Source organism: Camelus ferus, chromosome 18, assembly GCF_009834535.1.
Source record: "Camelus ferus isolate YT-003-E chromosome 18, BCGSAC_Cfer_1.0, whole genome shotgun sequence".
In the NCBI taxonomy this organism is placed as follows: Eukaryota; Metazoa; Chordata; class Mammalia; order Artiodactyla; family Camelidae; genus Camelus; species Camelus ferus.
The window spans coordinates 22,232,767-22,256,125 of NC_045713.1; the positions used below are offsets into that span (position 1 = coordinate 22,232,767).

At 46.9% G+C, this 23,359-nt stretch overlaps 3 protein-coding genes across 7 annotated transcripts in view; 1 reads left to right on the forward strand and 2 right to left on the reverse strand.

The window, feature by feature from the left end:
- LUC7L (LUC7 like) overlaps window positions 1-13,181 on the forward strand; it is a 28,764-nt gene extending 15,583 nt beyond the window's left edge. For 4 of the 5 annotated variants that reach the window (XM_032460704.1, XM_032460708.1, XM_032460705.1 and 1 more), the window contains 7 exons: window positions 881-991; window positions 1,867-2,010; window positions 5,705-5,881; window positions 8,216-8,304; window positions 11,562-11,591; window positions 12,006-12,173; window positions 12,833-13,181. In XM_032460704.1, coding sequence (XP_032316595.1) covers window positions 881-991; window positions 1,867-2,010; window positions 5,705-5,881; window positions 8,216-8,304; window positions 11,562-11,591; window positions 12,006-12,173; window positions 12,833-12,974 — 861 coding nt within the window. In that variant the 3' untranslated portion in view covers window positions 12,975-13,181. Of the gene's footprint in view, window positions 1-880; window positions 992-1,866; window positions 2,011-5,704; window positions 5,882-8,215; window positions 8,305-11,561; window positions 11,592-12,005; window positions 12,211-12,832 lie in introns of all 5 variants that reach the window. The other variant, XM_032460706.1, reaches the window with a different exon arrangement.
- Window positions 9,793-10,401, reverse strand: LOC102513146 (glycine cleavage system H protein, mitochondrial-like). The gene has a single exon (XM_006178908.3). The coding sequence runs from the start codon at window positions 10,347-10,349 to the stop codon at window positions 9,828-9,830; it is 522 nt and encodes a 173-aa protein (XP_006178970.1). The 5' UTR covers window positions 10,350-10,401; the 3' UTR covers window positions 9,793-9,827.
- Window positions 13,182-20,614: 7,433 nt separating the features above from the next.
- Window positions 20,615-22,826, reverse strand: HBQ1 (hemoglobin subunit theta 1). Its single transcript, XM_032460709.1, has 3 exons — window positions 22,564-22,826; window positions 22,237-22,441; window positions 20,615-22,148 (listed from the first exon to the last, which is right to left on the reverse strand). Exons 1-3 carry the CDS (start codon window positions 22,656-22,658, stop codon window positions 22,020-22,022), a joined length of 429 nt encoding a protein of 142 aa, XP_032316600.1. The 5' UTR covers window positions 22,659-22,826; the 3' UTR covers window positions 20,615-22,019.
- Between the last annotated feature and the right edge of the window lie 533 nt (window positions 22,827-23,359).

The window sequence follows — 23,359 nt, forward strand, 5'->3', positions numbered from 1 at the left end:
TCACTCAGAACTTTCTTTTCGCTATTTTTTGGTGGTAGATCACACTGTCTAACCCTGTCATCCACTGCTAAACTCACTTGCTGTGTATTTAATTGATGCTGACATTAGCAGGCTGACTCACTGGTGTAACTTAGGAGGTGCCTGACAGTTGGAAAAGTGATGGCCTATTTGTATGTTTATCTGAAGTTATACTGGGGCCTTTGACTAGTTTGGGCAAACTAACTGCCTGGCGTTTGTCAACACTTATTAATTAGTATTTTATTGTTTTCCACCAACTCTTTTCAGAGTGTCTTTTCCTTTATCTCTTTGGGTAAGTAGTAACCAGTTTTCCCGCTACTTTAGATGGTAGGCAATAACTAAACGTGTTCACAGCTCTCAGTAACATTTGTTCTATTGTTTTGTTTTGAGGTGGAAGGGGGAACTCTACCCTCAGAACATGAGGGAATAATATTTACGTGGCTCACAAAGACCAGTGAGTACATCATCTGCATCTCCCACAACTCACCAGGAGAGGGCCTCTAACATTAGTCTCAGTGTAGCCTTTTCTGTCCCTCAGAGAACACTGTTAGTTATGGCCAAGTGTTTTAATTTTCCTCACAAATTTCTTGGAAATGTTATTGAGGGATGGGGGTTCTTTTGAAAAATTTTGGAAATAAATAAATCAGTTGAGAAGACCTTGCTTCTGAATGATCATTTGGTTTAACAAAGCCCCTTGATTTAATGTGATTGTGGACATGTTAGCTGTAGTGTAGTTTAAGATCTTCCCACTGAACCCGCAGGCTTTAAGAAATCAACCCAGGAGTGTATTTCCTATCAAACAGATGAGTTCTGGGGTTGTCTGTATGTCATTGATTGTAGCTCTCTGCTTCCCCTGAACCAGGCGATGGATCACTTGGAGTCCTTTATCGCTGAGTGTGATCGGAGAACTGAGCTTGCCAAGAAGCGGCTGGCAGAGACGCAGGAGGAAATCAGTGCAGAAGTTTCTGCAAAGGTATGCCTGGGAGGCCTTCGCCTCAAGTTGTTGATGTAAATCACCGTCTTGTGAAAACTGGGCTGCCAGCTAGCTAGCAGCTCACTGTCAGCAATGGTTGTGCATCTTTAGGGTGGATGGTACTCAGAGCCTTGGTTGTTCTGCTAAGGAGGGAAGGCCATCACCAAGTTCTCAGCCCCAAGGGGCTGTAGCCTCTGTCCCTCCCCACACCGTTCATGTTTTTTGAAGTTTGTTTTTTTAATGTTCCTCCATAATAGGAAATGGGAGAAAGTTAGTAGGGAAATGGTTAAACTATGGTGCATCCGTATCATGGAAGAAGAAAGTAGATCTGTTTAGAATTGACCTGTGTGTCGTCTGAGTTACTCTTGTTGCCTCTTCAGCAGAACTCTCTTCAGTGTTTTTTTTCCTTTCAGTTTTATAAAAGCATTTCTTAGGAAATAGGCAGTTGCTAACTGGACCAAAGATGCTGTTTTATTTCTGACAGCAAATCCCAATAATTAGGCATTTTGCTTACAGTGTAAGTGTATGAATTTAAATGCACACATTTTATTACCCTTACCTGGAAGAATGATCTATAATATAAGACATAAAAAGACAGCCTAGAAACTGACCAACACAATGATCCTTGCAATCTGTGGGAAGTAAGAGGTGCTGCTGCTTTTATTGCAACGCAGTGCTTGGGTTTAGTTTACTGTCAGTCTCAGTGGTAGCAGTAGGGGTGTGGTAATTGTTAGAATTCGCATATGATCAGTGAGGGTTTCAGCCTGTTTATTTTCGGTGAAAAAAACAAATGCAGTGAAACACTCATTTTCTTTGCATTAAAAAGTCTTTCGGTTTTAGATGTCTGCTTACCTGATTGTTTTTCTCTCTCCCAGGCGGAAAAAGTACATGAGTTGAACGAAGAAATAGGAAAACTTCTTGCTAAAGCTGAGCAGCTGGGAGCAGAAGGAAATGTGGATGAATCCCAAAAGATTCTTATGGAAGTGGAGAAAGTCCGTGCAAAGAAAAAAGAGGCTGAGGTTGGTGAGAAAAATGTCTTAGAGAAGGAGGAAACTTAGTAACTTCAGAGAATTGACCATTTGGGCTAAAATTAAGCTGTGCCTCCATGTTTTGAATATTGGGAAGGAGTTAGAAATAGGGTGGTATATTGGCAGGATAGTAGAATTGAGAGTCAGCACACACTTGAGTTTGTGTCTTTGCTCTGCCCCCATGACCCCTGTGTGGCCTCAGACTAGTCTCTTGCCAGCTCTGAGCATAATTTCCATGTGTGAAGTGCAGTCCTGAGTGTAAAAGTCAGTGGGGGAGTGTTAGTGAGCACCTCGTGTCTGTCCCTCTGGCTCCCATGAAGTTGGGGGGCCATGGTGGGTGTCAGCTTGTGTGATTGGGCTGGACTTGTGTGGATGCTGTGAGAATAAGGCCTGGTGTTCTTAGTGATGCCACGTCTTCAGTGGAGAGATCCGTATCGGTTGGGGTGGTAGCCAGGTGCCTTCAGGACCCAGTGTTTCTATCAGTGACAACCGTCTTCTTCCTAGATTATTTTCTTTATTGGATCCTCTCTGGTTCTCCGGTCCTCACCACTGGAATTGGATGTGGCTTGGGTTGGCTTCTAGAGTGGTGGGAATGGTAGAGTCAGAGGAAGACAGGGATAGGTGTGTTGCTTTAGTTGGTGCTCACTGTGTGATAGGCACTTTTATAGTTATGAGCAAGCTGGGAGATTCCCTTCTCTGGTGGAGATGGCACTGGTGTGGGGCAAGGTCCAGAGAGAAGAGGTGTGAGCAGTGGATAAGATTGATTGATGAAGATGGGTGCTTAAAATAAATGTGATCTCGGTTTGAGAGTGACTTGGAGTACAAGGTGTCTCCAGGTAGGGCAGGGTGATCCTGGAAGGCCCCTTAGCTGAGACCCAGATGAGAAGGTTCTTAAAACGGAGGGGTAGGGAGGCTGAGTGGGGTGAGATTGCAAATAGACTCCCTAGTGAAAGGCTGGTTTCGGTTGTTGCTGTGCCCCTGGCTCATCATGGTGTCTGACACATAGTAGGAGCTCAGTGATGATAAGCTGAATGCATGAATAGTGCCCAGGACCTGTGGGTGTGGGAGTGAGACCCACTGAGGCAGTGATGTAAGTGAAGAGATCATTGTCAAGAGTGCTTTCCAGATTGAGGTCAGCAGCGCTTGTCTGTGGGGAGATGGTGCTGAGCTGATGCATCGTGCCCCTGACCACCCAGCACCCCCTTCCGTGACATCTGTAGGTGATATATATAGCCCATTCTTAACAGAAAGGGGAGGAGACAAGCACTCACAATGTGAACCTGCATATTTAAGTCCTGCAGTTTTGCACAGAATTTAAATCCTTGTATGTTTATGTAAGTCCTACATAAAAATTCTTAGAGGGTCTAAATCTCTGTATACTTAAATAGGAAATTTGTGTTTATATGTAGAAAAAAGTCAGGCCCCCTGGACTGCTGACAGCTTCAGCAGAAAGGCTAGAGGGTCAGGAAGGAAGCTCTGGCCTCTGGGTGAATCCCGAGGCCAAGCCCTTCTGCTTTGAAGAGCAGAGCAGTCACCAGAAACTGTTAGGTGTCTCTGAGGTTTGTGCATAGGCTAAAGTAATTGTAGATGTGGGAGTCACCACTCGGATGTCTGCAGACAGCTGAAGGGGCAGAAGGATATGGGTCACAGGGCTGCTCATGGCCAGGACTGCCGAGTGTCCTTGCCTTGGCCACTGTCCCCTGTCTCCATCACCCAAGTGCCCCCAGGTGGCAGTGCCCCTTCCTTAAAACCACCAGGCAAGACAAGATGGTGTCAGGGAGACCTCGGCAGTGCTGGTCTCTGTAGTGCCCTTTCTGCCCTCATTAGCGGGCAAGGCTGTTTAGGAGTCCTAAGAAATAATACAGAGATGCTCTGTGCTGTTTACCCAGTTTCCCCCAATGGTACCGTCTTAAAAAACTATAGCATAACATCTCATGGAAAGGATACTGACACTGATTCAGAACATCCATCCCTCCAAAGGTCCTGCCTGCTGCCCTTTTGTAGCCATGCTCACTTGTATGACTCCTGGCAACCACTAATCTGTCTTCCATTCTTAAGCTTTGGTCATTTTAAGAATGTTATATAATGGAATCATACAATATGTAACCTTTGGGATTGACTTTTTTCATTCAGCATAATTACAATTTATTTTGAAAGATATTAGAGGATGGCATTCAAAGTTTCAAAACTACAGAAAGGGGCAGAATAGTATCACAAATATTTGTGTACCCACCATACTTAGCACTTTGACTTTGGCTTACAATTTTTTTTTCCTTCTAATGAAAGATGTAGCATTATAATGGAAGCTTGAGTTCCCAATGTTTCTTTCTCTAGTCCCAGTTCTCTCCCCACCCAGAGATGAGAGCGTGCATTTAACATAATCTTCAGCGCTGTCCCTGTACTTCATAGGACACGTGTACATGTAAACTACGTGTGCACCTTGGGCATTTAAAAGTCCTGTGTCAGCGCTGCAGGTCTTCTTGTGTTGTCACCTGTGTTGTTGGTGAGCTCCTTCCAAGAATCCTCAGGCAGATGTGTTCAGTCAGTGATGCATTCATTTAGTTGCTTTACTTCATTAGTTGGTATGTTCATTTAGTTCATTTAGACTGCTGGAGGACTCCATTTCAGGGGCACATGGCTGTCCATTGGCAGCGGTTTTCTAGGTTACTGATGGTTTCTCATTTTACAACCAGTTCTGCTGTGTGTGTCCTTGCACCTGTTCTTTGGTGCAAGTGTGAGTGTCCTGGGATGTCACCTGGAAGGAGAGTTTCTTATGATCCCACTGTACAGACAGATTATTGAGTTGCACTTTGTGGCAGCTGTACCAGCTGAGACTCCTGCCATCAGTGTGTGAGAGTGCCTGTTTTCTTTATATCTTTGCCAGTTTAGTGAATGATGTGGTAACTTATTTTAATTTGCATTCCCTGGGAATGTTTGGAATGTGTGAATTAATGGAAGATGATTACATTCCGTCTTCCCTTTAAGGATAAATGACTATTGAAATGCATTTCTTAAACTTAGATTTTGAAGGAGCATTTTAACTTAAGCACAAGCAGCAATAATGATGTCCTGTCCTGGTCCATTTTCTTTTGTATTTTGAGTATTTTGCTCTGAGGCCGAGTGACTGCTTGTAAGTAGGGTAAGACTGCACTGGCTGCAGGAGGGAGTGTGTTTCGTTTGTTCTGTTGTACACCCTTCCTTTGAAGAAAGTGTCTAATGTGTTTGTCCTTCTGAATTTTAACTCTCAGGGCTGCACTGGGATATAGTTTCCTGGATATTGGGACAGTCTTCATGGATTCTCTTATGTTTTTTGCTTGACAATTTGTTTTAGTATTTTTCTTTTCTTAAGGCCCCTGTTGAAGATTCTCACCTCTTCTCTAGTCCTCCTAGAGCTCTCCACCATAGCAGAGACCTACCTTCCTTCCCTGCTAGCCTTTTTAGAACACACAGCATCCTGTTTGAGTATTCTGAATACCCCTTGTTGCTTTGAAATCATGACTGTTCATTTCTTACATAAACAGTTAACATTGGATTGGTTCCAAATATCTGAAGGTTTGTAAAAATTCAGTTTCTGTGTATTTAAAAGTCATCTCTGTAGCCCATTCAAATGTTTACATTTTAGGGGTTGAGTATATGGTAGCGTTTGAGTATACTTCACTTTTATCACTCTGTTCCCGTTCTCCAGGAAGAATACAGAAATTCCATGCCTGCATCCAGTTTTCAACAGCAGAAGCTGCGTGTCTGTGAGGTCTGTTCAGCCTACCTTGGTCTCCATGACAATGACCGTCGTCTTGCAGACCACTTCGGGGGCAAGTTACACTTAGGGTTCATTCAGATCCGTGAGAAGCTTGATCAATTGAGGGTATGTTAATGTCCTGTGTTTCTGAAGAAACCTGAAAAGTCTTGTGATCACCTTTACATTTCTTTGCTTGTAGAAAGCCTTAATTTGCGATCCTAAGATCATGCCTTGGGTTTTGTGGTGAACTACTCAGAATTTATCAGTTTGTGCACGTAAGAGACCTGAGATCGCAGAATCTAGCAGGGCCTTCGGTATTTATTTAGTCTGTAACCCCTTGTGCACAGAAGAAAATGACAATATCCAGTTCCAGGGTACAAGATAGTTCTTGCACACCTCTGGAAAAGCGTATTTGGAGATGGGAAAGAGCCAGTAAGTAGTCTGTAGTTTTTCTTTTCAGACAGAGGCCAACACATGGAGGGTGATCAGGCTAGAAGGATGAGAAGGTGGTGGGGGGTTTCCTGATAGCCCTGTCCCACCACGGATGCCTCTGTCCCTTCCTCATGTTAGGCTTAAAAGTATTAGATATCCTAGGTATAGAACGCTGAGAAGGAGGGTTAAACAGGTTTCATATATTTTGAGTTGTCTTCTTCAAACTGATGGAACCTTCCCTATTGGGTACTAGACCCTACGATGGGCTGCTAGGAAACATGCAGGCCTTCTCTCCAGACACCTGGCGTCCGTGGAAGGACAGATACATGGTATCTGACTGTAGGACACCACAGTCAAGGCCTTGGGCCTTGTGGCCCTCAAGAAGGAGCAACAGGTGGCAGAGCCCTGCACACAAGGAGGGGTTCCACAGTAGGTGATGCGTGACTTGGCACTAAGAGAGGGAGTTGGGTGGCAGTGAGGATATTCTCACCACTGATCTTGAAACATTTTGCTCCTGTGCTCCGAGTAGAAATTTGAAAGATGATACTCTTTATCACACATTTTTAAGTTGGAATTTTTTAAATTATAAGTTTATCACATAAAACATGTAGAGTATTTTATATGTACCCAATAGAATATAAATAAAAATTTGGTATCAACTACCATCACCATTAAAAATCTGCTCCTTAGCAGTTGGAATTGTTGCATCCCATTTTTCCTTTAAATTGTATTTTCATCCCATAACATCCCCAAATTTTGTCCTTGTAGTTTTTATACTTGAAAGCGTTCTGTTTTTTTTAAGATGTATCTTTGCATCAGGATATACTGAAATTTCCCCCCCGAAACCTTAAGAACTTAAGTATTAACTTAATGTGGAAATCATCTTTTATCATTGGTCTAATCAACAGCATATAGTTGATAGAACAACACAGATAAATTATGGATTTTGATAAATAGTCATTAAACTATTGACAGAAAATGTATTTGGAAGTGTACCTCTTAACGATGAGGAGGGTGGGAGTCCTGTGCCCTAATTGGAGATGGGTTTGCTCACAGTGGTCCCAAGGGTATTCACACCTCAGGGCCCCACAACAAGGTAGACGCAAGATGGTAAGAGGCAGGGCTTTTGTCAGGTAGGGGAACATGGTGTTTTAGGGAACAGGGACGGTTTGGAGAGGAGACGATGCCAGACCACAGGCCAGATGAACGAAATCAGAGGGGTAGAGTTAGAGGTGCCAGGTGGGAAGGTTCTTGCACATGAGAGTGCTCTGAGGAGGAAAATTTGCCTCTCTCCCCATCCTTGCTATGCCCTCTCTTCCAGGGGGCCTGAGAGTTAAAGTCATCCCCCATAGACCTTTGTCTCTAACTCTTCCCCCTACGTTACCCTCTGGGGGCTTCATTTCCCTTGGCAGAGCGATGAGGGGATGGGAGCATTGAAAGGTTCTGATGTGGGGGTCTTTTGAGCTAAGCTGTGTGGATGATGCTCCAGTAGAGGGGTTTCTAGGCCACTCCTGCCTGTTGGGCTTCCTTTTCTGTTGCACTCACCATAATTGAGCTTGATGCGACAAGTGTGGAGCTGATGGTCCACCTCCCTGGCTTGCTGTCCCCATGAGGCCATCAGCACCCCAGAACAGGGTGCTCCTTGGCAAGGGAGCTTGCCTCCCAGCAGCAAGATGTGTTTGGTCAGGTACACGTGTTCTCTTTTACACAAAGTTTGTGGGGTCTCCTTTGGGTAAAAAAGTAACTTTCTGGATTGATTTGAAGCAATGTGATAAACTTTCTGTGACTTACAAGTACAGCACCTTCTAGAATACACAGTTTGTCATTGAATTTATAAACTGTAATAGTTTTTTTTTCACCATGTATTTTCCATCGTTTAAAAGGTTTTAAAAAGAATTGTGTTTCTGTGTCCTGAGTTTATCTTAGGTTCTTAAATTGCCAATACCAAGGTCAAGGTACTTTGTTAAACAACCTTTGTACTCCACTTTCCGTAACTTGCTTTTATCTTTCAATTTTTCGCTTATTTAGAAAACTGTGGCTGAAAAGCAAGAGAAGAGAAATCAGGATCGACTGAGGAGGAGAGAGGAAAGGGAGCGGGAGGAGCGGCTGAGCAGGAGGTGAGCCCACTGTGATGTGGCCTAGGGAAACACTCCTCATTTCTATGCCCTGTTGCTTGTGACACTTGAGGTCTGGCTGGCCCCAGAGGACCTGTACACAGCTGTGTGGCGAGGACAGTGCCATCCAAGCTGCATGAACAGCTGTGGTGACCTCATTCTCACCTGTAAAGGTGTGGCCCTCAGAAGGACCTGCTGCTCCTGCCTCCTGTGGTTTCAGCACTTGGCCCGGAAGACAGGCAGGAGCTGAGATTCCGGAAGAGAGCCCACTCTCACACTGTCACACCCACAGTGGGCACGACCCACCTGGGAAAGGCTCTGGTGTGGGTGAGAGGTGGAAGCAGTGAGAACATGAGCTGGCAGGGAGGGTCCAGGCCAAGGAGGTGGCAGTTTGAACCATGGGAGAACAGGAAGGGTCTGGATGTGTTCTGAGATAGAGCTGATAGGATTTGCTGGTAGATGGTTGGAGGGGGAATGGAACTGGCCTCATGGTTTCTGATCTGAAGGTCGGGGCCACTAGGGGCATTGTACTGGGGTGAGGAAGAGCTGGGGAATAGAGTTTCGCTCTGGCCGTATTTGATTTGAGATGCCTAAGAGACATCCAGGTGGAGACTCAAATCTAGTCAGAGTTCAGGGTAGAGGCTGGAGCCAGCAGTGACCATGCTCTCGTGTTGGACACAGCTGCTTGTCCTTGAAAGGCTAGGAACGGCTTTCCTGAAGGAATTCTTCAGGATCACTCTGGGCAAATGTTTGTTGTGTTTTTTGTATTTTCATTATTTTAATTATCTAACATTCTGATTTATTATAAACAGACTAAAACAATACAAAACTGTATTAAGCAAAACACACAAGGGTCTTTTTACACAGAGGTGACCACTGTCGTGGGACGTGTTGTGTGCACAGGTACACGGCTTCCACATGTAAGACCTTCCCATAGCAGGTGTGCTCTTGATGGCTACACAGCACCCTGCAGTGATCTTGTACTCAACTGTCCTTTTTACCCTCCACTTCTACCCTTTTTGCACACCCCTCCCCCACCTCTTTCAACCACCAGTCTGTTCTCTGTGTCTATGAGTTTGATTTTTTTTTTTTTTTGATTCTACATAGAACTGAGGTCATACCGTATTTGTCTTTTTCTATCAGACTTGTTTCATTTAACATAATGCTCTCAGGGTCCATCCGTGTTGTTGCAAATGGCAGAATTTCCTTTTTTTTAATGGCCAAACAACACCCCTTTGTGTGTTTGTGTGTGTGTGTGTGTGTGTGTATATATCTGTGTGTATATATATACACACACACACACATCATTTTTATCTGTTTGTCTGTCGGTGGACACTTAGGTTGTTTCTGTGTCTAGGCTATTGTAAATAATGCAGCAGTGAACATGGGGGTATAGGTATCTTTTCAAGGTACTGATTTTTTTTCCTTTGGGTAAATACTGAGAATTGGAATTGCTGAATCATATGGTAGTTCTGTTTTAATATTTTTTTGTTTGTTTCAAACTAGTTGATTTAAGGGTTCCATTTTCACTCTTCAGTAGATTTTATGTATTTCTCATAAGCTTCTTCACTCATTAGTTCATCTAGTTCTGAAGGATTACTGAGTGTCATCTTGATCAGCCAACCATCTTCATAACAAGATTTGTTGACAAGTCTTGGATTTTCTGCTAGAGCTTCATTAATTTCAGTAACTTCTCCAGATAGAGGAGTATAGAGTTCACTGGCAGCTTTCACACTTTCCAAAGCACCAAACTCCTCTTGTTTGTTCAATTTTGTCCCAACTTCAGGCAGACTACAGTAAACAACATCTCCCCAAGCTTCCTGTGCAAAATTGCTGATTCCTACTGTTCCAACACCGTTTTCTTTCGTTATCCATTCATGTTTGTCTGTGAATTTGCGCACGGGGAGCAGAGCCGGGCCGGTGCGCAGTGTCTGGACTGCGCCCACCCGCAGCCCGCAAGGCCGCGGCAGGCAGGGTGTGGCGGGCACAGAGATGGCGCTCAGGCTGCAGACTGTGGCCCGCACGCTCCGCGCCGCTAGCAGCGCCATGTTCGCAGGGGTGCAGAGGGTCGTGGCGCAGCACCTCGGGTACCCCAGCCAGTGGGGGTGTGTCGGGGGTGGCCCCGAGCCGGAGCTAGCCAGAGTGAGCTGGCTGGACTGGGATGGGGGCCTGTTTTAATTTTTTTGAAGAATTTCCACATTGTTTTTCCACAGTGGCTGCACCAGTTTACATTTCCCACCAATAGCCCACATCCTCGCCAACACTTGTTATTTCCTGTCTTTTTTGATAATAGTATTTGACAGGTGTGAGGTGATATCTCATGATTTTGATTTGCATCTCCCTGATGATTAGTGATGCTAAGCATCTTTTCATGTTCATGTTGGCCCTCTGTATGTCTTCTTTGGAAAGATGTCTATTCAGATCCTCTGCTCATTTTTTAATCGAATATTTTTTTTCTGTTTAGAGTTATATGAGTTCTTTATATATTTTGTGTATTAGTCCCTTGTCAGATACGTGTTTTGCAGATACTTTCTCCCATTCAGTATGTTGCCTTTTTATTTTGTTGATGGTTTCCCTTACTGTGCAGAAGCTGTTTAGTCTTAACGTCTCAGTTGTTGGCTTTTGCTTTTGTTGCCTTTGCATTTTAATTTTTGAGGACTAAGTTTTTATAAAGAGATTTTTGAATGAGTACTCTAGTGATTATCTTTGTATATTTTGAGGGTTTATAACATTATTTAGAATTCTGGGGATAAAGGAATTTAATATATAAATATTGGTAGGTTTTATAAAAATTGCTTTCCAAGGTGCTTTATCATATCACCCTCCGGCAACATGGTGTATGAGCATCTTTTGTCACTTCCTCCTCAGCACAGGTTGGTGGCACCCTCTTAGAGCAGGGTGTGAAATGACACCTTGTTGTGCATTTCTTGGGTTGCTGATTGTATAATGTTTCCTAAGGAGCTCATGTGACCCTCACTGGCAGTGAACCTGTGTTTGGAAGGTGAATATTCTTCTCAGCTCTCTGTCTGCCATGTGACTGTCTGCATAGTTGAGCTGGTGTCCACTGTGAAGAGTTTGCAGAGCCTCTAGTTAAACTCAGTGCAGCACGGACCCCTGGGGGCGGGGGCTGGGGGCAGGCCTCCTGGCACGTCTCTGTTGGAAGTTGGCCCTTCTTCACCATGTGCACTTGGCGTACCTCCCCTCAAATGTAAGGGAAGGGGCTGTTTTGGGGAAATTATTCATGTTTTTCTCCATTTTAGGTCTGGATCAAGAACCAGAGATCGCAGGAGGTAGGTTTCCAGATCTGTTAGAGCATTCTCAGTAAGATATTCTTTTCCGCATGTGTTTTTCTTAATACTCAAAATTGGTAACATCACAGTTATTATGTGGTGGTCAGGGATGGCTCATAAAGGGCACAGGACATGGGTGAGACTCAAGTCCTGTGTGTAGTTGGGGTAGGTTGGGGACTAGTGCAGCTTGGGGATGGGGAGTCCATTGTCCATGAAGGGGATGATCAGGGCCCCACTGAGGCCTGTCTGTCGGGCAGCTGGGAATTTCCTGGCAAATTTTCAGGAGGCATCGGTGGGAAGGGTCTGGCCATAACCATTCTTGTAATAGATGGGACTGTTAAGAACCCAAGTGGTCAGTTTGTGGGAGAATAGGAGAGACAGCAGTAAAGCATCAGCAGAGCACGTCCACTGCAGGTCGCGTTCCCGGGACCGGCGTCGGAGGCGGTCAAGATCTACCTCCAGAGAGCGGCGAAAGTCTTCCCGGTCCCGGTCCCGAGACAGACACCGGCGCCACCGAAGCCGCTCCCGGAGCCACAGCCGGGGCCACCGCCGGGCATCCAGGGACCGGAGTTCAAAATACAAGTAACTACTCTGACTCCTTCAGTAGCTGCAACCAGGAGTGAGCCCCTTCTTGTATGCAAGGGTCTGGGGGTCTGTCATCTGTGGGACTGAGTACTAAGACCTTGAGGCACCAGGAACCTTAAGCCAAGAGCAGCAGATGGATTCAGGACTGGGACTGTGGAGGGCAATAGAGAGGGTCCCACATGGGCATGGGCATGCTCAGGGCAGCACACTCACTGTCACTTTGGTACACAGAGCCCCTCCTTATCTCTGTCATGGTTTTTTAAGGGAAAAACAAACCCACCACTAATAGTCTTACTCAGAGATGACCACTGTAGGCTTTGGTAAGATTGATTTTAAATATTGTTTTTTCCATTACTTATATAATGGATCATGTTCCACGTGTGAACTTTTGTATTTTCCTTTGTGCTGTTTACATTGTAGTGAAACCTTCCCTGTTATTGGAAACCTTTGCAAATATCACTTTCTAGTGGCTGCCTGACAGTCCCTGTCAGCGGGTTGAGCACAAGACAGCAGGCCGGTCTGCCCTCTGGCCTGCTGGGGGCCCTCCTAGCTATGGTGGGTCTTGGCCCTCCCTGACCTGGTCCAAGGTGTCGGTACCTGAGTTGCAGCCAGAAGGGAGTGCCAGCCCTCGCTGAGCCTCTGGTTCCCTTTCCCAGGTTCTCCAGAGAGCGGGCCTCGAGGGAGGAGTCCTGGGAGCGCGGGCGGAATGAGCGGGGGTCCACCGACTGGAGGCTGGAGAGTGCCAACGGGAAGGCCGCTTCTCGGAGGTCGGAGGAAAAGGAGGCCGGCGAGATCTGAACCTACCCCAAGGAGCTGTAAATAGTCCAATGAACGTCTGACACAGCCTAACATTACCTTTATATTTGCTGAATACAACTCATCTTTTGTAGTTTAACATTTCTATTGTTTTGGAGCTAGCTGTGAGTTCCTAGAGATGTACAGAGTTGCCCCTGTGTTCTGGGATATGTTGAGTGGGAATAAACAACCTGACAGACTGCCTCCTGACGGCCGCTGTGCGGTCTCTGCTGTCCCTGGTGCACTAGACATCATTGAGGCTTCCACGGGTGGGGGTGACACATGGGGGTCCATCTCTGAGCTCATCCTAGAGATGTGACTTGCTGTTGGACTCCCTTTGACTTTGGGCATATGACATGCTGCATGCCCTTGACCCCCAGATGGGCTCGAGCCAGATGTGTCCAGTCGTCTGCTCTCGGCTCCATGTGTCCTTCCTGTGTGTTGGAGCTGCCCTCTTCTGCACCCATTTCTCTGGAGGGCTGCCTGTCTGGGTTTTGGTCAGCAGCTTCAGCCTGGCGCTTGAGTGCAGGGGAGCTGCAATCCCCTCTTTTGGAGTTACTTAGAGCAAAGAAAGGCCCTTGGACAGTATCCACATGACAGCCATGAGGTCCTCAGAAGAGGGCGTGCTGGCTTTTGGGTCAGGGTCTGGCTTGACTCACACGTAGGGAGAGCTGGTGGTGGTACCTACCCTCCCTCAGCCCTTCTGCATGTACCAAGAGACTAAAGTCAGCCCTTCTGAAAAGTGTAACTGGGAGCTCTTTCCTCTTTCCACTTTTTGCAGGGAAGAGGTTTAGTTTTTGATGGAGCGTCTGATGGCTACATTGTGAAAGTCGCCCCCACCCCTCTGCAGAGCCTACTTGGCTCATTGGGTACATGGACACTGGGTCTGGAGCATGTGGCCACCAGTGCCATGATGTGCTCCAGGCTCACCTGCCACAGTCTGTCTCATTCTGGGAGGACGTGGGTCAGTGGGCTGCTCTGCTGCCCTGTGATGGGGGTCTTCCCTGGCCAGCTCTCTCCACGGGAAGGGGGTGCAGTGTCAGGATGGTGTCTCTCCACACAAGGGGCGCTACCCTGACCCAGGCTGGGCCAGAACACTGGAACATCTGTTCACAGTAGGAGACTACCAAAAAGCAAGGGTGAGTATCTCTGCTTGGGGGGTGGTATGGATGCAAGTTACCTGGGAGGAGGTGCCCCCTTCCTGGGTTTGGGAAGTGGGTACAAGTTGGTGAAAGGCCTTGAGGGGGAAAAAGGTGGTCCTGGGAGGGAATGAGAGCTGGGATCGTGGGTTCCCGACTCAGCTCTTCAACCTGGCCTGTGGTGGTCAGGGGCTGGACTGAAGCAGGAAGCGTTGGGGGCACAGCCAGGAGCCGGGCTCACACAGTACCTCTCACCTCCATTCTTCACCCCCTGGAGTGATGTTTGGGTTTTTTTTTGACTCTACCGTTCTAACCATTTGTGAGCATTCAGTTGAGTGGCATTCGGTGTGCTCAAGCTGTGCAATCATGACCATCGTGGAGTGGTTTTGAAAAGACAGGGAAGACAATGTCCTTGGACTTAGGAGTAGGCCTGGGGTCCCAGCCAGAAAGCAGATGGGGCAGGGGTAGAGATGCCCAGGACGGTCGAGAGGGCAGCTGCTGCTCCCCCTCACACGTGGACGCTGGTCACTCATCCCTGACCAAGTGTTGGGAGCCCTTGCTACCAGGCTCTTCCAGTCTCAGTGCTGGAGGCATCTGCCTGCCCCTGGCATACCCCAGGTGTGACCACAGGGGTGGAGAACCTGATTCCCTCAGGCCCGAGCCTCACGTTCCTAGTGCTGGCCAGACTCCTGGGTGCAGGAGTGCAGCAGACTGGCTGCAGCCCTTCACTCTGGGTGGGCAGTGAAAGAAGTCAGACTGGTGAGGGCAGTGCACACTCCAGGGTATGGGAGTGCTCTGAACATGCCACATCTCACACTGGGTGGGTTCCAACAGAGAGCAACTTCCTGATGGGGACCTGGAAGGTGTTTAGAGAAGGGGGTTTGGGCCAAAGGGCACCACCCACCTTGAGCCCCTCCTGCCCCCCAACTCTTTGAGAACACAATCCCTTGAGGAATCATTTGTTTATCAGGAAGGAGCAGGGATGCAAGTCAGGAGGGGATTGCAACCCTGGAGAGAGATGGGTCAGCTAAGCCAGTAGGTACAGATCCTCCAGGTCCCGAGGTCTTGGTGGATTCCAAGCCCTTTTGGTTAACCCCAAGACTGTGTGGTGCCCTCAGCCCCTCCCTGTCACCACATTCTCAGAGGGACTCCCGCACCACTCCATGCTTCTGGCCAGTGGTGGGGATGGAGTGTGACATGGTGGTCAACACCTTGTGTGGATTGTGGGGTCTCCCTAAGTGCACTTGGAAGGTAATTCTTGTTCTTCGTGGACCTTAGGAGGTTGAGTCATCATGCCCTCCGTGCTGGCACAGTGTCCACTTTGTCCTCTCCCTCACCACACCCACAGGTACTGTCTAGCGCAGGAGGCTGCTTGTGGACAGGCACAAGGTCTGCCACTAGGCGGCCCTCCCTCCCCAGGGTCCCTGTGTCTCAACACTCATAGTCCTCTGGCACTTTCCTGCTTCTTGGTTCTGCTCGTCTCTTTCCCACCCTGGGGCTCCTGGCTCACTGTCCCACGTGCTCCCCTCCCCTCCTGGCCAGCTCCCATCCCTGTGTCACTCAGGCAGCCTGTGGGAGAGAGAAGTTGTGATCAGCTAGCCAAGGGGACTTCCCCCACCTGGACCCTGGCCAGCTTCAGGCTTAAATTTGTATTGAGGTATGATTAACAAATAATGTTTTTAGTTTCAGGTGTGCCACACAATGATTTGTATATGTGTGTATTGTGAAGTAATAACAGAAGTCAGATTAACATCTGTCCCCAAACATGGTCCCCCAATTTTCTTTCTTTAAGCTAAACTGTCAGCAACTTAAAGTATTATTGTATATATAATAATGTAATTATATAATACTGTGATATATTGCAATACGGTATTATATTGTCCTGAGCAGCCTTCTGAGGCTGCTAGTATACCTCCTTGGGAGCCCCCGCCGAAGTCCAGTCTGCCTGGGAATCAATACAAATCAACCCCAGGCCAGGCCCAGGCTCTTGCCTATTCAGAGAGCACAAAACACTGTTCAGAGGATGAGAAGCAGGCCCTCATGTCCACAAATAGAACATTACCAGCTCCTGGGAGCCTCCATTTTCTTATAGTTCCTGCCGGAGGGCTTCAGTCTTCCTGCTATGTGAAGATTCACCACAAACCCAACTGCTTGACACAATACACTCAACTGCCTCATAGTTTTTGAGCCTTAGGGTTCTCAGAGACTGCAGTCAAGGGGTCTCATCGGGGGCTGTGCGGAAGAAGGGTCCTTCGGAGCTCACCTGGTTGGTGCAGTGTTCTGTGACTTCCCAGCCTCAGCACAGAGTAGCCCACTGCGTGGCCGCTTGCTTCTGCAAAGCCAGTAAGGGAGAGGATCTCCTAGCAAGATAGGCATTGCACATGTCCTGGAGTGACATCCCATTCCCTTCTTGAATTCTGTGGGTTAAAAGCAACTCAGTACCAACTAGCATGGCCATCATTTTAAGATGACTTCTTAAATTTTTAACGGAGGTACTGGGGATTAAACTCAGGACCTCATGCATGATAAGTATGCACTTTATCGCTGAGTTATATCACCCCCCCCCCCCCCAGCATGGCCATAGTTTTAAAAGATACAAAGGGAGGGAAGGAGAGAAAGACACAGACAGTGCTGTAGAGGACTTGGAGCGATCGGAGCCTCACTGGAAAACAGCCTGGCAGTTCCTCAACAATGTAAAGGGAGTTACCATAGGAACCAGCAATTCCACTCTTAGAGATAACACCCAGGAGAGTTGAAAACAAGGATGTAAGTACTTGTACACATGTTTGTAGTATTCACAATAGCCAGAAGGTGGAAACCAGATCTCCATCAGCAGATGAATGGGTACACAAAACAAGATGTCTGTTCCTGCAGTGGAATATTATTTGCCCTAAAAAGGACTGAAAAGTTCTAATGCATGCTGCAACCTGAATGAGCCTTGAAAAAGGCTAGCTAGCAAGCCAGACACAAAAGGCCACATCCTGTGTGGTTACATTTGTATGAAATCTCCAGGATCAGTAAATCCACACAGAAAGTAGGTTAGGGGTTTTCAAGGGTTGTGTGGAGAGGGAAATGGACACGGGGTCTCCTTTTAGAGCATGAGAAAGTTCTGGAACCAGATAGAGGTGATGGTTGCACACCATTGTGAATGTACTAAATGCCACTAAATTGTACACTTCAGTTGAAATGGTAAATGTGTATTGTGTATTTCACTATTAAAAGTAAAAAGCAGAGCTACAAAGGAAGGTAACCACATGGAGGACCACCAGGAGTTAGGGGCACGGGGTCCACCATTGTTACTAGTGACACTTCTTTTTGCTCTATTTATGCATTTAAGTCATGTCTGATCTTTTCCCTTTATTTGGATCAGGTAAGTCACAAAGTGTAGTTAACAATATACTTGGTTTTGTTGATACCATCTTTTTGGGGGCTTTCCATTTGTCATACCCCTTCCCTTTCTTTACCTCTCCATTTTGCCCATTTTGAGGGGATTGTTTTAGAACATTTTAACATTCTATTTTTTACTCTCTGTTAGTTTGGAAATCACACCCTTTCCACTCTTTGTATTCCTACCCCAGAATTTACAGCTTGCATACTTAGTATACTGCATTAGGCTGGGTGGTAGCTCCCAGAGATTGAGAGGTCCTAATCCCTGCAACCTGTGAATATTTCCTTACATGGCCAGAGGCTTTTGAAGATGTGATACAGATTTTCAAATGGGGGTGACTGTTCTGGATTATCCAGGTGGGGCTAATGTATCACAAGGGTCCTTATAAATGGGAGACAGATTTAACCACTGGAGAAGGCAAGATGCTACCAACTTTAAAGCTGGAGGGTGGGTCTGAGAACCAAGGGTACAGTTGTAGAGGCTGGAGAAGTGAGGAGAGGACTTTCCCCTAGAGATTCCCAAGAGAGCACAGTCCTGCTGACACCTTGAGCTCAGCATAGGGAAACTGATTTTGGTCTTGTGCCCTCCTGAACTGTAAAGAGAAAAAACTTGCATTGTTTTCAGTCAATAAGTTTTTGTTACATCAGCAGTAGGAAGCTGAATCTAAAGTTGATGAAAACCTGTTTGCCTCATGAGGAAAAATATTCCAGCTTAAGTTTGGTAGTTTTGGCAAATACCTCAGAACCCAACTGGCTTAGGTGCTGTGATCATCTGAGTTCTCACCTTTACTTGGTTTCTGGTCTGAAAATTCTTTATCTTGTTTGCTCTTTGATGCTTTTAAGAAGGTTTAAACCGTTTTATCCATGTGGGTAATGTATAATTACCCATAAATGGCCCTCTCACCTCTCGTCTTGCCAGGTTGGAGATGGAGCACAGAACCAGCAAAGCTTTGGAATGTGACAGGGTCCAGAGGCCTAAAGAAAGGGTTAGGGTATTTACAGAAAAGATATCCCCCCAAGAAATAAAGATAGAAAAAAAATGGGCTATTTCAATGTGTAAAACGGACTGAAGGCCTCTGCAGGTCCACTGAGGGTCACCTGTGGGTTAACCTGACAAGAGAAGGCCGTGCTGGGAGAACGGGCAACATGCACAGAGGAGTCAGGACTGAGCCGGCAGTGGTCACCACTGCCAGTAACATGGTGAATAGGGGCTGCGGAGGGGTGCAGGCAAAGCTGTGAGGAGGGCAGTTTTGGCAGTGTTATCAAAAAGCCATAGTAGGAGGCATACCATTCACCCCAGAAATTCCGCTCCTATAAAGATCCCCCAAGGAGGTCATTGTGTTGGTATGTTTGTGTGTAGAATTTTAGCTACAAGTAAGGTAAAGTTTTCAGCAAATTATTTGTGAAAATGAAAAACACATGCTAATGAAAAATCACTCATACCCCTACCACTTTCCTTTTCTGGGATTATATGAAGTGCGGTGATAGTTGAAGTTTTCTTGTGACTACGTCAATATGAAACGACTTACTCTCTACACACTGACCTGCAGCATGTTTTAAGAACATCTTGGCATTATTCAGTGTCTGTGCCTGGAGGCTGACGTCCCTGTGTGCCTCTACCATTGTGTTTAAACCTCTCTTATTGATGAATATGTTTGTTGTGTGCCATATTTTTTTCTTATTTTTTTCTCTGCTTTGATAAACAATTCTGCAAAGAACGCCACTGTGCATACATCTTCATGTGTGTGCCTGTTTTCTGGAGGATAAATCCCAGAAGCAGAACTGCAGGCTTAGAGAATTTGCACTTTGGGGACTTAAAGGACACAACCAGTGGTATTAGCTCAGATTAAATTTCCAGGACTTTTGACAGCTTTTTGCTAAACACAACCACTATTAAAAATTAAATTATAGTACTTTACAGATAAATAGGTCATGTTAAAAACAAAAGTAGTAAATACTGAAAACATGTCTAATTATGTTACATTTTGCTGTATGCTCATGCCTCTTGTATTTGGACAGTGGAAATACAATGCAGTAGCAGCTACTAAACATCTCTTCCTAATTCCCCATTCGGTGACAGCCTATTTGATAGCCTGAAATCAACCACGATGGTCTATTTACACCATGGAAATTGGCCAAGTGCTGCAAATCAGCTCCCTTTCCCTTCTGCCAGAGTGCCAGTTATTAAACATTTACCAGAGCACAACTGCTTACAACTGGATTACCCTCCCAAAGGGTTTATACTAAGTTACACTTCCACCAGAAGTGTATTAGATCTTGTCTTTTTAAAAATGTTTCCCTGACAGGTGTCAATGAGCATTTTAATTTGCATGTCCTTGAGCCTCTTTGAAATGTCTGTTGGCCATTGGTACACTGAGTTGCCTGTTTGTCCTTTGGCTGCTGCTTCTATAGGGTTGACTTATGTAAAAAATAAAGATAGGGTGAGAAAAAAGAATTTGGATCTTGTAGAGAAAAGACAACCCTTTGCTGTTTGTGGCAAATATTTTTCTCCTGATTCCTCTTTTAACTTTGCTTATGGTGTCTTTTCCTCCCATACTGAGGTTTTTTTCTTTATATATAGTCCAGTGCGTCCACTTTTTCCAGGGGCACTTTGAGGATACAATTTCTTAAGAGAAATCTCTCTAAATAAATGTGCCTAGAAGGGCCTGGAAGACTGCACATTACACGTTACCTTGTCTGTGGGGTGTTTGCCTGTGGGTGCTGGCATCTGTGTCTGTGTGGTGTCTCTTCCGCTTTTATGCTTTCACTTATCTATGGTCAATCCAAGTCGGAAAATACTGGAGGAGGCTATAGCTCAGTGGTAGAGTGCATGCTTAGCATGTACCAGGTCCTGGGTTCAATTCCCCGGCACCTCCAGTAAAAAATAAATAAATAAACGTAATTACCCAAGTCCAAAACTACTAAATGGAAAATTCCAGAAATAAACAATTCATGTTTTAAAATGGGCAGCTTTCTAGTACCATGATGAATGAAATCTCTGGGTGTCCCACTCCATCCCCCCACCCCGGGACATGAATCATCTTTGTCCTGTGTATACTGTCCATTAGTCACATAGTAGCCCTCTGTTATCAGATGGACTGTCCCAGGAGCGCAGTGTTTTGTTCAGAGTCACCCTTATTTTACTTCATAATGGCCCCAAAACAAGAGGAGTGATGCCAGCAATTCAGATACACCAAAGAGAAAACGTAAAGTGCTTCCTTTAAGTGGAAAGGTCAAAGTTCAACAAAAAATTGCATGTTAAGTTGGCTAAGATCTACGGTAAAAACGAATCTTCTGTGGAATTGTGAAGGAAACAAATTCATGCTGTCTTGCTGTCACCTCAAACAGCAAGTTACAGCCACGGTGTGTGATAAGTGCTCTGGTGTTAAGATAGGAAAAGGCATTAAATTTGTACAGTATTTTTTGAGAGAGAGATCACATTCACATAGCTTTTAATACAGTACATTGCCATAATTGTTCTATTTTATTATTAGTTACTGCTGTTACTCTCTTTTTGTGACTAATTTATAAATTAAATTTACTATAGGTGTGTATGTACAGGAAAAAATATAGCATACTTGCGGGTAGGTATTATCAGGTTTCAGGCATCCGCTGGGGGTCTTGGAATATACCACCTGAGGATAAGAGGGGACTCTGTGTGTGTGTGTGTGTGTGTGTGTGTGTCTGTCTGTCTGTCTGTCTGTCTCACACATGTGCTGGATCAGACCCCATTTGTTCAGTTTCCCCATGTGTCAAGGGGGAAGTAATAATGGAGCGTGGGACCTACTGGGATACAATAGGCAGGTGCAGCAACTGGAGTAGTTTTTCTGAAGTTTCTGCAATGAGCACGATTGACTTTATGAGGAAAAAATTTGGCAATAAAGAAGCGCTGAGATCTGTTTCCTGAGAAATGTGGTCCGTGGACAGGACTCTCAGCTGGCTCCCTGATCCGCCTTGTCTCCCGCTGACACACCTCCTTCCACCAGGCCCTAGCAAACCGGGGGCTCTTCACCCCAAGCCTCCCGGATATCCAAAGTCCCCAACACCTTCCAGATGCGCTTTGTACGGTTGTGCAGTTCCGGTCCGCGCCGGTTCCTAAGTTTCTCCCAGGCTGTGCCGCGTGTGGCCTGGACTGGCCCTCCGTTCTAGGTGGATCTGAGAGCAGCCGGCAGAGTGGTCCGGCTGCGCCACCTGCCCCTCATTCCCGAGCAGCGGAAGCCCCAAGTCTGTACCTCGAAGTGGCCGCGGCCAAGGGCACGGTGGGTCGGTATTTACCATGTGGAATTTGGGACCCGCTGTCCAGACTTGCCTTAGGCTACCGGGGGCCGAGCGTCCGCGCCGGTATCTAATGATCGGGGGTGTGCGACTTGGGCATCCTCAGACCCCGTCTTCCTTTGGAAGTGATGGCCCCTCTCCCTCGAGGCCAGGCCCCTGGAGCACTCCCTTAGACAGAACACATGCGCAGCTGAGGCTTTGGGGACTTCACTCAAACACTGGAGGGTCTCGCGACCATCCACTCAATTTAGCGACAGCTGGGAGCCAACGCAGAAATCACGTGGCTCAGAAACTTGTCCAGCGAGGCTTGCAGGGCGGAGCTGAAGTCTCCGGGGTAGTGCTGGGCAAGGGTCACCAGCAGGCAGTGGCCCAGCAGCTGCAGAGAAAGGGAGTCGTCCCCACTCAGGTGCATCCCCCACACCCTTCTCTGATGGGAGTCCCCTCCCCCTCGCCTGCGATCTCACCTTGAAGTTGACGGGGTCCACGCGCAGCTTGTGCGAGTGCAGCACGCGCAGAGCAGACAGGGCGCGGGGTAGGTCATCCAGGTGGTCCAAGGCGACGGTCAGGGCGAAGGCCACCTTCTCGCCGTGGGCTCTGACCTGCGCGGAGCGGGGTCTCAGGTCCAGGTGGTGGAAGTGGGTCTTGGTGGAAGGTAAGGCCAGGAAGGTCCTGCAGGGGGAACGGCGAGTGAGGCGTGTCCTGGGGGTGGGGGTTGGGGAGGAAGGGGGCCGGGAGGTGGGGTGCTCATTCCCCCAGCGGGCAAGCCCGGAGGCACCGGGGCCTGTGCGCACCTCTCCAGGGCCTCGGTCGTGTAAACGTGAACGTTGCTACCCAGCTTCCTCCACAGCGCACGCACCGCAGCCCGGTCCTCTGCCGCCAGCACCATACTGGAGCCTGGCCGGCTGCGCGCTCGGCTCCTTGGTGGAGCCTGGGCTGCGCCTGCGCCAATCGGCCCGCGGGTTCCTGAGGCCTCCCGGGGGCGCCACGCCTCTGGTGGCAGAATATGGCCCCGAGGCACCCGGGAGCGCTCCACGGACCGTCTGCTCCGAACTTCCCAGTCTCCCTGGACCCCGAGGCCCCCATTTTGAAGTGTTTACTATACGGAAACTAATATTTAGCATGATTCTTTATTATTAGGTAGCCTTGCCTTTTAGCATGGATTTTGGCGTTGAGTCCGTTTATTCTACCTACCGCCCGAGTCTATTACACCTTTCTGAGTCTGTTTACTCATTTATTGTATATAATGAAGGTAACTATTCCTTCTTCCCATGGTTATGCCTGGCTCGTGGCAGACACCCCTTTCAGAATAGTGAGTTTTATTGAGTGCCTAGGATGTATCTCCAAATAATAGCTAAACCTATGCGGCACTCATTCTGTGCTAGGCATCTCTATACAACTCCCCCCCCTTTTTAAAATTGTGGTGAAATTCATATGACATAAAATTTACTGTCTTAGCCATTTTAAGGTGTACGATTGTATCTTTACCTTCACAATGTTGTGCAACCATCACCACTATTTAGTTCCAGAACTTTTTCATCATCCCAAATAGATGATGCAGTCAGTCCATAAGCCGTCCCCTCTGGCCTC

Coding starts and splice junctions, on each gene's coding strand:
- LOC102513146 (XM_006178908.3), bottom strand. CDS start 10,349: ATGGCGCTGCTAGCGGCGCGGAGCGTGCGGGCCACAGTCTGCAGCCTG.
- HBQ1 (XM_032460709.1), bottom strand. CDS start 22,658: ATGGTGCTGGCGGCAGAGGACCGGGCTGCGGTGCGTGCGCTGTGGAGG. Junction 22,442..22,563: donor ACGACCGAGGCCCTGGAGAG/GTGCGCACAGGC, acceptor TTCCCCCTGCAG/GACCTTCCTGGCCTTACCTT. Junction 22,149..22,236: donor TGGACCCCGTCAACTTCAAG/GTGAGATCGCAG, acceptor CTTTCTCTGCAG/CTGCTGGGCCACTGCCTGCT.